At 41.4% G+C, this 16,553-nt stretch overlaps 1 protein-coding gene across 2 annotated transcripts in view; it reads left to right on the plus strand.

Annotated features, from left to right (window-relative positions):
* Positions 1–16,553, plus strand: part of CREB5 (cAMP responsive element binding protein 5) — a 280,457-nt gene that overhangs the window by 154,571 nt on the left and 109,333 nt on the right. Inside the window, exon 1 of one of the 2 annotated variants that reach the window (XM_054161205.1) lies at positions 15,133–15,166. The exons of the other annotated variant lie outside the window; for it this stretch is intronic. Within the exon in view, the coding sequence (XP_054017180.1) occupies positions 15,156–15,166 (11 nt within the window). The 5' untranslated portion in view covers positions 15,133–15,155. Of the gene's footprint in view, positions 1–15,132; positions 15,167–16,553 lie in introns of those variants that run through there. 2 annotated transcript variants of the gene reach the window in all.

Below are 16,553 nucleotides of genomic sequence, written 5' to 3' on the forward strand. Positions count from 1 at the left end.
CAGCTAAAAGGGTCACCAGTTAATACCAGCACCATAACTTACGCACCAGCGGGGAGACCCAAACTGCCCTGAACTCAGCAGCTAAACAGGTACCCAACTGATGAGAAAGCCTCCAGGAAAAGTTGGTGTGTTTGTTGAGGTTATACTTCTATTTCAGGGAATGTTTTCCTTTTTCTCTTTCCCCCTCTTTCCCCCCTATTTATTCTTTTAATAAAAATTGATCTGACACTCCCCCAAGCTTTGGTGCCTTCTTAATCATTCATGGCATTGTGCATTGAGTCAGATGTGAAACTCAGCTCTTCTCTGTGACTTTTCAATGAAAGAATAGGGGAAAGCTATGTCTCTGTAAAAGAAGAGCAGGACCACAAGATTAATTTTTCATTAAAAAAAAATTAAGAATCTGTAGTTTTTGCTGTCATCCTCCTGAAACCATGCACAGGTTTTCCAGGCTATCAAATGTGACGTGGATTATTACTATTTTTTTGAGGGGTGATGATTATTATTTTAAACTTAATGTAAATACTAAGCTATAAATCTTTTGCTTTCATAAAAATTATGGAATCATTGAGCTATATAGCTGGAGGGGACTTCAAGTGTTCATCAAGTGTTTTTTCCCAAAGTAGGATTCCAAGTAACATCTACATCATTTCTGACAGAAATCTCTCTAATGTGTTTTTGACAACCTCCAGAAATGGAGAGCACACATTCTGTTGTGGCCTTAAGTCTGTTAACTTTGAGACACATTTTTCTTTCAGTCTCACCTGAACCCTCCTTGATGCAGAAAGAAATAATTTCTTATAGTTGTAGTTTACTCAATCTAGACAGAGAGAAAGATATGATTTCTTCTTTCTGTTTCCATCAATCTCTGTTCACCCTCTGTCTTGTCTTCCGTAGACCAGCCTTGTCTTCGGTAGTTCAGTCTGTCCTTAGTCCTCTTCTAGACATCACAGTGTTGCCCTAGTTGTCCAAAGAATTGTCTCTGGCTGATCCACCTTTAGCTAGGAACAGTACTGAAAAGTGGATGTGGTATTTTAGATGGGATCTTCTAATACAAAGAATTCATGCACCTTGGTTTGAAAATGTGGATAAGAGGTAAAAACATCCTCTTGGTATTGGAGAGGACCAAAAAGTCCATCATCACTTATGCTTGCTTCCCATTTGGAACATAATGTTTGTGGCTGAAAAAGCTAGAAATAATTTCTTTCAACTTCTCCAGGCTAAAGGTGCTCTGCAGAGAAAGGATTTCTCAGCAGCAGCCATTCCTTTGGTGTTCCTTGCAGAATCCATAGCATCAAGTGTGACGAATGACCAGTCTCAGATGAGGGGAGACTCTGAAATCCTATTTGGTTAATTGTGTTGCACCTAGGAAGGTTTTCCTTGGAGTGATTGGTTCAGTGCTGTCTCCAGGGGAAGTATGCCACCTACTGAATCACCAGCTCTGCTTCCTGAAGAACCCTGGGATTTCCTTGGAGGGCTCCCAAATGGATTTGGCCATGACCAACCCTGTTTAGCTTATGAGAGCAGACCAGATCGCAGCCTGAGGCTGTTATGGCTGCTAGCCATATTATCCATTGGGGATGTTTAGTCATGTATCTGTATGGAGGGAGACCATATTACATTAAATGTGTGAGTTAGTTCTATGTATATTGTTTGTAAATTGCTTTCTGACCCTTTCTGAGTAGAAAACAGTTGCATGTGTATAAAAAGTTAAGACTTAATCGAGCGTATGTAACATGTATGGATACTTTCAGGCTATTTTTATAATAACCTGTCAAGTTATAGCTATATGACTGAAAATGTAATAAAACAGATTGAGAATAGAATGGAGTAGAATAGAATAGAATAGAATAGAATAGAATAGAATAGAATAGAATAGAATAGGACAGGGTTGGAAGAGACCCTCAAGATCATCGTGTCCAACCTATCATCCAAGGTAGCCTCTTTTAAGTTCTGCTGGTTTAGTAATGAATTATTCTGACTTTGCTGTTGAAAGTCTGCCTTTGATACTGAAACATTAGTAAATCTTCACCAACATGGCTGTTTAAATCTTGTAGTAGTGACTGCTAGGATCAACACTATCCAGCTAACATTAACTGCAATGCAATTCCACTTGACTGCAGTTAAGTCCTTACTGATATTTTGTTATTAAATACATTTACAAATCCTAGATGGCTCTGCATAACACACCTTATATTCTCATTCTGGGTAAGGCTCTCTGCTCCACTAGGCAGCTTGCAGCAGTATTGTATAAGTCTCCCAATACTAAGAGGGGTCATAATCTGAAGAGAGTTTTTGCTGCTATATCATAGAAGGTATTTGCTTCCTCTCTGGTGATTTTTGTAGGGGGCTAAGATCCAGGCAAAACAGATATTGGTAGCTGAGTACCCTCACTTTAGTGCAGTTGGTCTGGTTTCATAAGCAATGAATGAAACCCAAGCCCCCACAAACAGACATACTTTATAACTGTACACATTAGTAAACCTGACCTTCACCCTTTTTAATTTTGAAGGTAGTACTGTGTGCCTGGGATTCTGCATGAATGGTCTCTGATCCTGGCAGTGCTACTGCTCGTGACTTCTCTGTCTTTGCTTCGTTGTACCTCTGCTGTGAGTGTATATAACAGGAATTGAAAATAAAAAAGCATTAAAGAGCTGCTGGCACCTTGTGGTAAATGTTTGAAAAACATTTTTAGCAACAGTTTAGGCTGTAAAATATGTGAATTCTGAATTCTCCTAGTCAGTAGGAGTATTGTGATGCAAAAGAGTTTCATTATTTTATACTATCTATATCCTTTCTCTGGCCCTTAAGCCTGTTTTCTCTCTTCTGCCTACAATGTCAGCTGGTATATGCCAAACCCATGGTTTTTAAAGCAGTTTGGAAAGGTACAGTAGGCCTGGCTGTTTCCAAATGAGACTATTTTGTTTGCAAGACTACTGAGTGGGAGGCAAAACTATCAAGCAAGAGCAGATTTATATGTACTAAAGAAAGCCTAACTTGATGGAAATCTGTTCAGGGAGAGAAGATAATTCAGATGGTCCCTTTTGCCTATTTTGCTGCTTATTAGCCCAGTGCAGGTAGGTAATATGAGGTAGGACATGAGTTGGGTGGGATTTGGAAAAAAGGAACAGTGGTTTGGTGAACTGAGTTGGGAGTTTCTCCTTAGGAAAAAAGAGAGTAAGACTTCAGGAGGCTGGTATTTTTATTGGAGTGGAAGAGATGGGGTGGAAGGGAGCAGAAGGACTAGGGAGGTCACAGATGTAGCCTGAAGTAGGCTGAGTAAGTGAGAACAGGAAGAATAAAATTGGTATCGTAGGCTAGGAGAGCCAACAGATTAGATCAAATATATGTGTGAAGAAGACAAAACAGAAAGCTCCTATGTGAAAACAGTTCTTGTGAAGGAGCTGAGCTGAGTTCCAGACGGTATATCAGCCTGTCTCTCATCTGTGATTCTTTCTAAATTCACTCGCACCCTGCCCTTTAGGGACCTTTGTGTTAGTCCCCATAATTTCTTTTATGGAAGCTGGGTTAGCTGAAATGAAAAACAGAGTTGTTTTTCCTTAGGTGCATGATTTAAAGTTTAGCAAGAAAACTTGTGGAAAACATAGTTGGCCTAAGCAAACCAAAAGTTTCAAGGGCTTCACCAAGTAAAATCTAATTTTTATCAATGCACTTCGAAACTCTTTCCCCACCCCACCCCCCCAACCCAGTAGACTATTTTCATGGCAAAGGTCAACTCTCAGTTCCCAGGGTTTATGACTGTATGACTCTTGACACTTTTCACTGTCCTTATAAAAGACAGACTCAATGGTTCAAGGAAATATTTTTTAAAATATTCATTATCTGGCAAAGACCAGGCCTGCAGTATTTCAGCCTAAAAAAGGAAAAGGTTGGGAGATTTTAAAAGTATCTAAAAAAGGGAGATAGAATGAAAATGAGGATGCAGCTGTAAACGTGACTTTCAATGTCACTCACCCAGCAAGACTCCTTTAAGTCAGCTTTACCTTTTTATGCAGTCAAGTTTATAATATATGTTTGTAAGGTATATGCCCATACACATGCACACTATGTGCACAGCAACAAGACAGGTGAAATCACTTCAGTCACATCCTAGAATTAATTCTAGTTTGGCTTTGTTTACATGATTGGCTCCTGTTTGACTACATCTCTTTATGAGTAGCTGCAACTGTTTCATACAATTTTGTCTAAGCACTCTGAAAATGGCAACCAACTGAGGAATCAGATGCAGCTGAATAGATTTCATGATTTGGCCTACAAAATATAGTGGAACAAGAATCGTATGGTCTGCTCTGGGTAAGAGTTAGATGATGACTGTGATGGCTGCCCATCCTTATGTCTTTTTAGGCTGGAAACACTGAACAGGCAACACGGACAAGCAAAGCAACACTAAAACACATCAAAGTGAAAACTTATTAACCTACCAATAAAAACAACAACATTAAAGATAGTCAAGCAACCCAACTGTAGTTTGTGCTCTGAACCTTGCCAAATTTGGGGCTGGTGGCAGGCCACCAAGAATAGCAAAGACAACAGACAAGGGCCCCTCATCTGAGAAAGCCTTGCTGCAGTCCCCGGAGAGCTTTGCCCTACAGACCAAAAGCAAGAGCATCCCAGTTGGTTTTAACAGAGAGCGTGGAATTACAGCACGAGATTGTCGTGAAGGGAGATTAAGCTAAACTTGCATTTTTGTGTGAATTGAGATTAAATGAAAGGACTCGGTTGTTATTTAGTAAAAACAGTTTCCTAGGTTACCTTGGAGTAATTTTTACTGTGTTAGTATGATGTAATTGGCTGGTTTAACATTTAGAGCTAGTAAAACATGTGCGTATACATTTTTTTTTCAAAGGATCTGCCTAATCACTTTCATTTTGCCCTCACTTAGCTCAATATTAATAGTTTGGCTGAGGAGTTACTAACAGTCTTAGGAGCGTAATGGTCTTGATTTCTACATCTGATGGCCTGAAAGTTAGAGCGAGGGAAGAGTTTTGTCAGACTCCTAGATCTTTCCTCCCACACATGCTGGCCACTAGATAAATTATGTGTATGAGTTTATAGTGGAGTTGGTGCTGGATGTTAAGCAACACCCAGAAGTGAGGTCCTTGAAATAATTTCCTCTGAAAGCAACAGTAGACAGATTTGCAATTCTAGATCAGGGCATTAATCAAGTAAACAAACCATCCGTTTTTCACTGTGTCATTCCTGAGCTCCCTTTTAGGAATACTGAAAATTCCATGCAATGATGCTGCCTAAAACCAAGCATAACTGGAGCAGAACAGCACACAGCGACACAGTGGGGCTCTCAGGTCTGCGGGGCACCAGTGCAAAATTCCTCTGCTAAAAGTGCTGAGAGTCAGCAGACATCCGAAATGTTGCTTCAATATTTTAGTAGCATTAACATTATTTATCTCCATTGTAATTAAAATGTTATTAGCTTTTTTTTCCTCTTCAAAAGTTTCCCAAAGTTTGCTTATCTCACTCTGTCAGCTAAAAGAAATTTCAGGCAGGGCTGGGAATGAATTGTCAAATAAGGGTAAACTTTGTCCTGCACTCTTATTCATGCTGACAAATTCCAACTCAGTGTAAGCTGCTGACAGCTGCGGACTACAGCCAGCGCGGGGGGAATCTGTGCTGGGAAATAGGGCAGGTAGGTTTCCTACAGCAGGCAAAAAAAAAAGGGGGTTTGCTGGAGAGGAAAGAACAAGGTGGTCTTGAACAGGAAAGTGTCATATTGGAGGAGGCTGCTTGTTTTGCTGCACAGCTTTGATTTTGTTTAGCATTTTCATTACTGATGGTAATGGGAGTATACCGAGTACTGCTGGTGACGCGATGTTTGGAGACACAAACAAACCAACCAACCCACCCCAAAATACCCCAAACTCACCAAAACCTAAAAAAACCTGGGTGAGCTTTGAGTACTGAAGTAATGGCAGTGGAATGAAATTCAGTATTAAAAAATGCAAGGCTATGCCTGGGGGGAATAATAAAAATTTCTAGAAGAAGAAGCTGGGATCTTATAATGCAGAAATGGCTACACAGGAGGAGGGCTCACAGATAGTGGTAAATGGTCATGGAGTGGCAGCAAACTTCTGTGGTGGTCTGTTCATTTCCTAGGTAATGATGCACCAGGAAGATGGATTTCCAGGGAAATTGGGAAGTGTTAGACCTGACTGATCTGGAGCTAACTTTTAATGCTGATCAAGACATGCTAGGGAAGGTGGAGAAAGGTTGGTTATCAAGGGCGATTATCGAGGCTCTTGAAAAATGGAAGTAACTGCAGGAGGAATGACTGAGCTGATTAAGGGCTACACAGAAAGAGTTGGCATGTTCAAAACAAAGGGTTAAAAAAAAAAAAAAAAAAAAGAGGTCTTTGCAGCAGGAATCTGGACAGATATGAAAGAGGTGAAATTACGTTGGTAAAAGCCAGAGAAAACGATGTTGCAACCATTGACGTGCAGGGTGGTGAGACATATGTTCCAGTTATGAAGCAATTACAAGAATATATAAGCCCTGAAGTGGTTTCAAGCTGAATTCAGATTGGCATCTCCATGCAGAATAATTAATGTGCCAAAGCTTGAAAATGAGGTATGAAGACACTAGAAAATTTCTAAATCCTAAGAAATTAAATTCACACCACTTGTGAGGAAGTTAAAAAGGAAGATTTTGGGGAGACAAGAGAGAAACAGTAAAGGCTCAGATTTTGGAATGCTAAAAACTGAAGGGACATATCCCAGTTAAGTGGGGAACCCAATCTAAGCACTGCATCTTTTGTATCAAAACTATTCAGCTATATTGAACTTTACATTAGAGGGAATCTTGTGATGTAAGTGAGCTTTGTAGGTTCTCAGATGAGTTAGTCATCATTTAATCTGTTTATCCTGTTACCATCATTTTTTTTTACATTTAAACAACTTAAAAGTCTAGTTTGAGTTTGTTTTGGGTTTTTTTTTTAATTGAGTTTGAATTGTGTTTAATTTTGCAACAGAAAATTAATCTTCTCTCCTTGTGAGAAGAGTCACCTGGATGCTGGCATGCCATTGTAATTTTTCCAATACACTATTACAGTATCACAGTACATTAGAGATTGGAAGGGATCTCCAGACATCATCAAGTCCAACCCCATGCCAAAGCAGGATTACCCTGGAGTAGTTCACACAGGAATGCATCCAGGTGGGTTTTAATGTGTCCAGAGAAGGAGACTCCACAACCCCTCTGGGCAGCCTGTTCCAGGGCTCCATCACCCTCACTGTAAAGAAGTTTCACCTCATGTTGAGGTGAAATCTTCCATGTTCAAGCTGGAACCTGTTCCTTGTCTTATTATTGCACACCACCAAAAAGAGATTGGCCTCCTCCACTTGTCACCACCCATCAGATATTGATAGACATTGATCACATCCCCCCCTCAGTCTTCTCAAGACTAAACAGCCCCACAGCTCTCAGTCTCTCTTCACAGGGGAGGTGCTCAAATCCCCTAATCATCATCATGGCTCTCTGTTGGATTCTCTCCAGCAGTCCTCTGTCTCTCTTGAGATGGGGAGCCTAAAACTGGATGCAGTATTCCAGGTGTGATCTCACCAGGGCAGAAGGTAGGGAAGTGCCTTATTGACATGGGCTGCAGTTACTAAGGACAATCACAATGTTTGGTTTTGTACAGTGGCAAGGATAGGGTAGCATTAGGGCATCCAAGCAGATGGCTGCTCCATGTGTAAATATAGTAGGCTTCATTTGTATGGCATATGTACTTACCCCACAGTGTGTTTCAGTGGACATGCATGTTCTGTAGCTGTATTTTATTTATTCTGGAATTTGTTTGGGTTTTCCATGCAAGAGTAGAAAAGTTGTATGTTTTGATTCATAGAAACTGGTGTTAAGAGTAAAGCAGCATCCTGCACCACAGAATGTGGAAGTGATTAGAAATAATTTCTCTTTCGTTTATCGTTACAGTAAAACTGGTAGAGTAACTTGGACTCTAATGTCAGTGCAATGCAGAGGCTTCCCTTTCAGGCCATTGAAAGGATTTGTGCAAGTGTCTGTGAGAGAGGCTGTTTGTATGTAATATGTTTATAGACAATAGATAGCCCTGCTTCGCCAGAATAAAAGCAGTGGATGACTAAACATAGTATGTAACTCCCAAATCATAGGTGGGTACAGATGGACCTCACTTGATTTCAGAAATGATCTCTCAGATAATGAGTCTGTGACTGGAGAAGGTACTGTGAAGGAAGCAGAAGTAGGATTTACTGTTTCTGTTATAAAAAAACCCACCACAACATCACCACAAAACAAAACAGAAAAAGAGACAATAATTTCCTCCTTTTGAAATAAAATATCTAATCACCTAGTAGCTTTATATTATCCACCATAGACTTTTAATTCTTGTGACTCACTTGTTATGCTGGAAACCTCACATTACATCATGTTTCAATGGAACTCACTGCAAACAGAGAATAGCAGCCTGGCCCTTGGTTGTGGCTCAGACTGAGCTGCAGGCTCCTTTGGTTTGAGTTTTTTCTTTTGGAGAAACATTGAAAATTCTAATCTGTACTACAAGAGGCTGGAGTATAGGTGCTGAGACACCAGATTTAAATTAAATTGAGATCTTTGAGCCAAGGTAAAAATAGTACCACTTGGATCATGAATTTTCATTACCCTGGTAGTGACTGAAAGAAGTAAACTGTGCCTGGGGGTGAGCCAGGACTGGCAGAATTACTTGGCTACCCAGAATTCATGGAACTCCAGAGCTAAGTTAGTTTGTCCAGCAAACATTTCCTAAATGGTCAGCTATAGCTGTGCATTTTCATGGAAGAAATACGGTACTATCAGCTGGATTATTAGTAAAGGTCTTTTCCAACCTGGCTCTATTCTATTCTATTCTATTCTATTCTATTCTATTCTATTCTATTCTATTCTATTCTATTCTATTCTGTTCTGTTCTGTCCTATCCTATCCTATCCTATCCTATCCTATCCTATCCTATCCTATCCTATCCTATCCTATCCTATCCTATTCTATTCTAAAAGAGGATGTATTTTTTAAAAGCAAGTTATTTTGCGTGTGTTTATCAGAGAGCACTGTAAATCTACACTGCTGTAATCAGGGTGATCTGAATCCCAGCACTCTGCTTCTCTAGTTGGATCTGATTTCCAGATCTTTGCCCTTTTTTGTTGTTGTTGTTGGGTTTTTTAGAAGTTTCATTAGAATATTAAGTATAGTTATCATGCTGAAAAATAAAGATGAGGGCTGATAAAATGCATGAGGAAGACAGTTTTAGAGCTAATCTGTGCTTTGCTCAGTGCTTACTATACTGTGCTTCACTGCACATTTTTAGTTACAGCATATGAGATTTTGCAATTTCAGCTTACTTTCCTGCCTGTTAGAAGCACAAAGGGAAAGACCATCAAAACCAGATCTTTTCTCCTGTTACAAGATTTGAGATGTGACTACATGTGATATGAGCTATAAACTGGGTCTGAGATAAAACCTGTGGAGTTTCACATTGAAGATTAAGATATTTGAGATCTCAATTGAAAATATTTAGGGTACATGGATGTCAAAACTTCTTCAAGCAACTCTGACAATAGCAATAGCTTCGCTTTTCAACCAGCATGTTCTAATTACCCATTAGAGTAATTAGAATCACACTGGAGGAAGAGAACCTCCTGTTCATTATGCATGAATGTTAAAGCTTACATGGCTTTTTAAAAATGATTGCAACTGTTTATTTCTGTCCTAGGACAACATCTCCCCTCTGCTCTCCCGTATTGTTTGCTGGCTGGGTGCTGTCTGCCGTGGCAAGGGCGATTGCATTGCCTGACTTTTTATGACTGGACTGCTTTGGGTTCTTTCAGGGGAAAAGGTTCCACCAAAATGTAAAGCATTATTTATTATCTTACATAAATTGCTACATTATTTGTCTTGGGTATTTGTGGTTTGCAGCTGTAATAAAATAGCTGGCTACTTGTACTGGATGACTCAGTGATATGTAATTGGAGAGCTCTTCACTTCCAGGTCAGCCACTCAGCATTGGCCCACGGCTATTTGGTGAGTATATAACAAGTAGACAATTCCATTTCCTAGTGGTTGAGTGTCCTGAGCATGATCCTGAGCAGCTTTAAGATGCTTAGGACTGTCACTAGGGAAGGGTTTCTTATTTTGAGATAATTCTTGAAGATTGGGGTTAAGAAATGTTGGGGGATGGTCTCTTAGCCATCATGCCCATTGCATAGTGTGTGGATTTTCACTGAACACCTGTCTCCAAGAGCTGTTGGACCCAAACTCCTACTGGTACTTCTCCCTTGGTCTCTTCTCCCAGGCAGCCAGTACCAGAACAAGAGCACACAGACACAGGCTGAGCCAGGGGAGGTTTAGGCTGGATGTTAGGAAGAAGTTCTATACAGAGAGAGTGATTGCCCTTTGGAATGGGCTGCCTGGTGAGGTGGTGGAGTCACCATCATTGGAGGTGTTCAGGAGGAGACTTGATGGGGTGCTTGGTGCCATGGGCTAGTTGTTTAGGTGGGTTGGATTAGTGGATGGGTTGGATGCGATGATCTTGAAGGTCTCTTCCAACCTGGTTTATTCTATTCTATTCTTCTATTCTGTTCTAGTCTAGTCTAGTCTTTTCACCAGTGTGTTTTGAACTTAACAGCATGCATCTGAGGGAAAAAGGGACATCTTTGTTCCAGGAGTCATTTATACTTAGTCCAGTCCAGGGTTTTTTTATGCACAAGAAATCTGGCTCAGTTCTCACAAAGGATATTTACAGGTATTCTAATTTATAAGAATTTGGTGTGCTCACAGAGAAGGCTCTTCTACCTCTGAGACAGATCAATGCTGTCAATACTTGGATCTGAGTCTCCTTAAAGGAGAATGACTTTTTCCAAAGTGTCCAAGTAACTTGGGACCATGTGTCCCATTATCTCATGAGCAATTTGAACAAGCCACTCTTAACCCTTCCTTACTTTTGTTCTGCTGAAGTCGGTGGATCTACATATTCTAATGTCCTTGCTAGTGACAGTCAGCTCAGGCCTCACAGTCTCCATGTGCACACACTTAGGCAGACAGTCCCCCTGTCCACTATGAAAACATGGGACACCCAAGTCGAATTGAACGCTGAATAACACCACATGGGTTTGCAGTGGTCTGTAACTGAAAAGGTTCACTGGAAGCAATTTGCAAAGAAATCCTTAGGAAACCACCTGGATGGTTATCTTAAATTAAAAAAGGAAAAGATGCCACTTTAAAAAAATAATTTTTAATACCAGATTTAAGGTTCCATACATATGATAGTCATTAAAGCTTGTTTAACCCTGAAATTAGCTGGCCTCTTTTAATTCCACAGGGACTGTAAGGCTCTTGGGTTAGAGACGAAAAATAATGTCAGAATGAAAATGAGACTTTGCCGAGCGTAGGACCATTATTACAGAGTATTTTCTTAATCAAGCCTCTTTAAGAGCCAAGTAGCGGAGAAAAAAACCGAATCAGGCTGTAGTGCTTTCACCCACAGGGTCTTCACCGATGCTTTGGGCCACTGAATGAAACAGGCACAAGTCACTCCCACAGGCTGTATGTGATACACTCACCTAAAACGCATGTAGAACTGATGAGTTGTCCATCCACAGTCGCAACTGTAGTACACCCAGTTCCTTGTTGCAATGTGCTTTTGAGTTAATCCCAGTGCGCTCTGACATTTGGGCTCTCGAAATCCAGAGCTTTCTCGTTGTTCAGACTGGAATTTTTCAAGCAGAAGCAGTGATTTTTGTCAAGTTTCTGTTACACCAAACATCTGTGATGTGCCCCACCACCCTTTCCCCAAGGATGAAACAGGCTGCCGGGAGGGTGTTGCAAGCATTCCTGAGCTAGACAGCTAAGCTGGAGTCATAACTGCGCTGGCCAGGGCGCCACTTTGAAGAAGGCTCCCATTAGAATTAAAACATCCCACAACTCTCTTCACAACAGCCCTATTCTTGAGCGTGGCTGAACATGGAAATTTAAGGATGGGGGTGAAGTGGGGGGGAGAAAGAAAAGATAGACAAGTAAACAGATAAAGAGGGAGCTCTTGCATGCAAGTGGAATTTCCTTTGAGCACAGGACATTCTTTATCATTAACTGGTCTGTCACAGGAAGGAAAATGGGAAAACAGTGTTTCCTGTTAGGGGGAAGAAAAAAATCAATAGGCCTTGGAAATACCTGCCTGGAAAGAATCTTTTGTATTCCCACCAGCAAGTACAAATATGTTTTTAACTCCTTTGGAGCATGAGCTCTGTTTTAAAGCAGTTTGCTTCTTGAAATGAGACTTCAGCATAAACATGTCATTTTCAAATGATAAGCAGTTCAGAAAATGCTCTGACTCCTGGAATATCTTCTCTAAGACAAGACAAAGCTGTTTTCAAGGCAGTTTAATTCTGAATTTATATCTATGAGGGTAATAATAATTATAGAGGCCATTTGCTATGCAAACACTGTAACTCATGTGATATTTTGATTGAGATACTCACAGGTGAGCAATGGGTCTGCTCTTGCTTCTGGTAAACAAATTTTTCTTTTGGAAAGAGCACAGTTGTCAGACGAGCACTTGAAGCCTGAGGAGGACCCCTGCAACTCCTGTATCATCTTTTTGGTTGCATACAGCAGGATGTTGGAATTGTGGGTCTTCCAGAAGAATGAGAAGAGGCCGGTTCACTGACAAAGTCAGCAGGAGTGAATGCATCTGCACAAGCAACCCTAGGGTAAACTGGGTTCCTCAGGGTAGTAATTTTTCTCAGGTGGCAGCTTCCACCTTCTAAAGGTGGGCCTGGAGATTTAAGTTTGTGTCTTGGCTATAGCCACATTCCCCATCAGTTGGAAGCTGTTCTGAGCCAGGGGTCTGTCTTGAGCTTATGACAAAATTTATAGCGATGCCAGTGGCATAGCTGGATGATGAGAAGCTGTGTCATCCAGCAGTGTACATGTAAAAGGACAACATGAAATAAAAAAGGAGGGAGGGAACATGACCTCTTAGACACGCATGGAAAAAGGGTTGGAAATCACATTTTTTTAATCAGAGAGGGAGAAGTGGACTGAGCTTTAAACAAAACTATCAGCAAGAAGGCTGGATTAAAAGAAAGCTTTAGGAATTATCTAACTTTTATTTTATTACATTACAGAAGACAAAAAATCAATAGCTAGTAATTCAGACATAAATGAGTTATACAGGCCATTGACACAATGGACCAAACTTTATAACAACCACATCTGATGCTGTCAAGCCACAGGCTTTGGTGGCGCCAGTAATAATTATGGCTGATCACCTCTAATTCAGAGCTGCCTTGCTTGATAAAGGTGTCACTCTGAGTGGCTGCAGCATCAATATCAATTGAGGATGTCACCCAGCGGGTCAGCCTGCTGCAGAGAACTGGGGGTTCTTTAATTGAATTGGATAAACTCTTGGTTTTCTCCTCCCATTCTGTCTGTAAAAATCAAACATACCTTAAACAAAAATCATTCGAATTCATGACTGGAACTACTTAAGTTCAAGACTAAACCATGACTGAGGTGAGCACTGTTGATCCATAGGAATGTGTTCTAAAGTTAATCTATAACCATAAGAGTACTCTCAGGAAGAGACTTTGGTACTTTACATAAATCTCTGCTGCATCACTGTGTTGATGAATTAATGAATCTGCCACCCCAAAAAAACCCTGTTTGGTAAAATGCTGCCAGGCAATAGAAAATTGCTTTTCCATAAACTCACATCACTGTAAGGAAAAAAAGAAAGCACATTGGCTCTGATGTTTTCCTGTTGTTTTCTGAATTTTGGGGATAGGAGTGTCCACTGACTGTTGGAATACTGAATTTCACTCTGATACATGAGGTGAACTGACTTTGTAAAAGAGTTCTTGATCTGTCCAGAAAGGGTTCACTTCTAAAGAACTCTCCAGCGTTTCAGGTGCCATTAATGTTTACATTTCTGCAGTTTGATATTGAAACTGTTAGTCTTTGAGTTGCTGAGGGATGGTAGGTGGCCTTAAACATTTTAATGGATTGGTCTTGCTATTATTATTGCTTAGGCTTTGTATTCTGTCGTGGAGCAGCTCTTTTTCTACTGTGTTGACTACAATTAATAGCAAGCACTGAACAGTGTAAAGACCCTCTGTGGAGGAAGACACAGGAGGTATTTCAGCCACAGTTACTGTAGCATTTAACATCAGGAGAACATAGAAGCTGCAATATGATAGCTTATACTTGTGCACGTAAGACATTATTACAGGTTTCAGTTAGAAACATTATTTACCCTCAGGAAAATCACTCGTATCAGACTTGGGAGATAAACACTCTCAGAAGGGCACCACAGTGAGTTAATTCATGAGCTTGAAGTTGGGCTTGGGGCTTTTCTGGCGCTTTTTAAGTAGCGGAGAAAGAAAGTCCCTTGCACCTGTAAGTTTAGAGGCACACCAAGAAACAGCCCTGCAGTTATCCTTCAAGAATGCAGGACTTGAATGCAGCCCTGCAAGGCTAGGGCAGAGAAATGCCAGTCTGGCACACAACCTGTGAAAGCGGCGCTACTCATCCTGCCCAGACCCACACAAACTCGCTGCGACTGCTTCGCGACTTCGCTGCCCTGCGCGGCCTGAGCCCCATCTCCTCTTCTCCCAGGTGCTGGCTCATCCTGAAGCCCTGACTGCAGGCACTTGTGAGCGGGCGTTTTGTGTGCAGTATCTTCTGATCAGCTCCGTCAGTCATGTCAGCCCTGTCCCTGGGTTTTCCTGTGATCCGGCAGGCAGCTGCGCAGGCCCTTCAGAGGCGGCTCTGTTTCTCTCTCTGTTTACTCGTTTCCAATGGCAATTGCACCACCGAGTCTCAGTACGTCTGGAACTTGGCCTGGGGCTGTTTTGGTTACATTGAAGTTTTTGCTTCAGCTCTGCCAGATTTAAATGGTGACTTCACCAGCACTGAGCTAAAAAGGAGAAAAGGGGAGGAGGGAGGTAGTATAGCGAGCGGGAGCGAGCGAGGGAGAGGGCCAGAGCATTACATCATCATTTGGACGGGAATCAAATGGGAAGGATATGACTCACTCGGGCTAGTTAAGCTTTGGCTCAAGTTCTACATACACTCATTCCAGGGCTCTCATGTTCTGCACCTCAGCAGGGAATTCAGGCTCAGTGATGTCCATGAGGTTTGTTTTTAATTTTCTTTTCCTTTTCTGATTTCTATATACTTTTTTCCCCCCTTTGCCTTCCTCCTCCTCTCTTCCTCCCCTCCCTAGTCCCCCTTTCACACTCTCTTTTCCACTTCGACAGAGTTTGTTTTCTGGTGTGTGTAACTTCAGCTCTTAGCAGCAGAAGCTGTGTTTTGGTTTTTGGTTTTGTTTGTTTTTTGGGTTGGTTTTTTTTTTCGACCAAACCAAACCCAAACAAGGAGCACAGCAAACTTGAGAGAAGTTTGGTGGTTTGTTGTGTTGTGTTTTTTTTTAATCCCATCATTGTGTTGCTCCTAATCGGAGGAGACAGGGAGAGAGTTAAAATGCAGGAACCAATCGCTTGGACGGTGATGTAATGCTGGAACTGCAGGGTTGTTAAGTAATGTGAGAGGAAGGGGGTCAGGGTTGCAAAGCATTTACCTGCTGTCAAGGGGCTTTAAGTTTATTATCAATTGCAGTGACTGTAACTGGCTTCAGACTGCACTCTCTAATTATTCACAGACTCCTCTTTTTTATCCTTTATTATTAAAAGTAAAACTATATGATGATATTTTCAAAAATGTGATATTATCACAGCTGCAAATTATTTTCCACCTTTTTTTGGGGGGGTGGGGGGGGATATTTTTTAAATGGCTGGAAAGTAGGTGTCTTATTCACAAAAAACCCGGAGAGAGTAAAAAGAAAAGGGAAAGGGGAAGGTAAAAAGGGGTGGCTCTTCGAGTGGAGCTGACGAATTTGAAACTGCACGAAGAGAGCATTTCAGCCTCTGCCTAAAAGAGTGAGTAAAAGCTCCTGCTGTTGGAAATCTGGTGTGGAAAATGAAGCATTTAAGGAAGGCAGTTTACAGAGCTCATCCCGAGGAGCCTCAGTGTTTCATCCCTAACACTTGTCAGTAGCATTCTGATCCTTAGCTCACTCTAGGCTTCTTGCTTGTTTCGTGAGCTGCTTTAGCTGTTGTGAGACCACTGAGATCCCGATCCTGCATGGCAGATTCCTGTCCTGTCACAGGTCTGCTCTCCAGAACTGCCTGGGATTTGGGGCATCTCCCTCTGTGGGTTTTATTTGTGGGACAGAGCACTGTGATTGTCTTATTAAATCTGGCGGTCACTCTACAGACCTCTTAGTCATTTTTCCTGTGTAGCTAACAGCCTCTAGGTGCATGGGGGGCAGAAAGGGTATGTGTTCCCCTAGTTCACTGAGACTACATTACCCTTAGGGTGGGCCACACAGAGTTTAACACTGACTAAGCCCCTGCTTGGGCATTGCCTGTGTTTAGATGTAGGATTAATGTGAGATACCAGGTGTGTGCTGGTGTCCTCAGAATACCCATGCTGCTCGGAGGAGCTCTGCATCAGGTTTCTGT

The sequence above is a fragment of the Dryobates pubescens genome, chromosome 4 (assembly GCF_014839835.1).
Source record: "Dryobates pubescens isolate bDryPub1 chromosome 4, bDryPub1.pri, whole genome shotgun sequence".
Lineage (NCBI taxonomy): Eukaryota > Metazoa > Chordata > Aves > Piciformes > Picidae > Dryobates > Dryobates pubescens.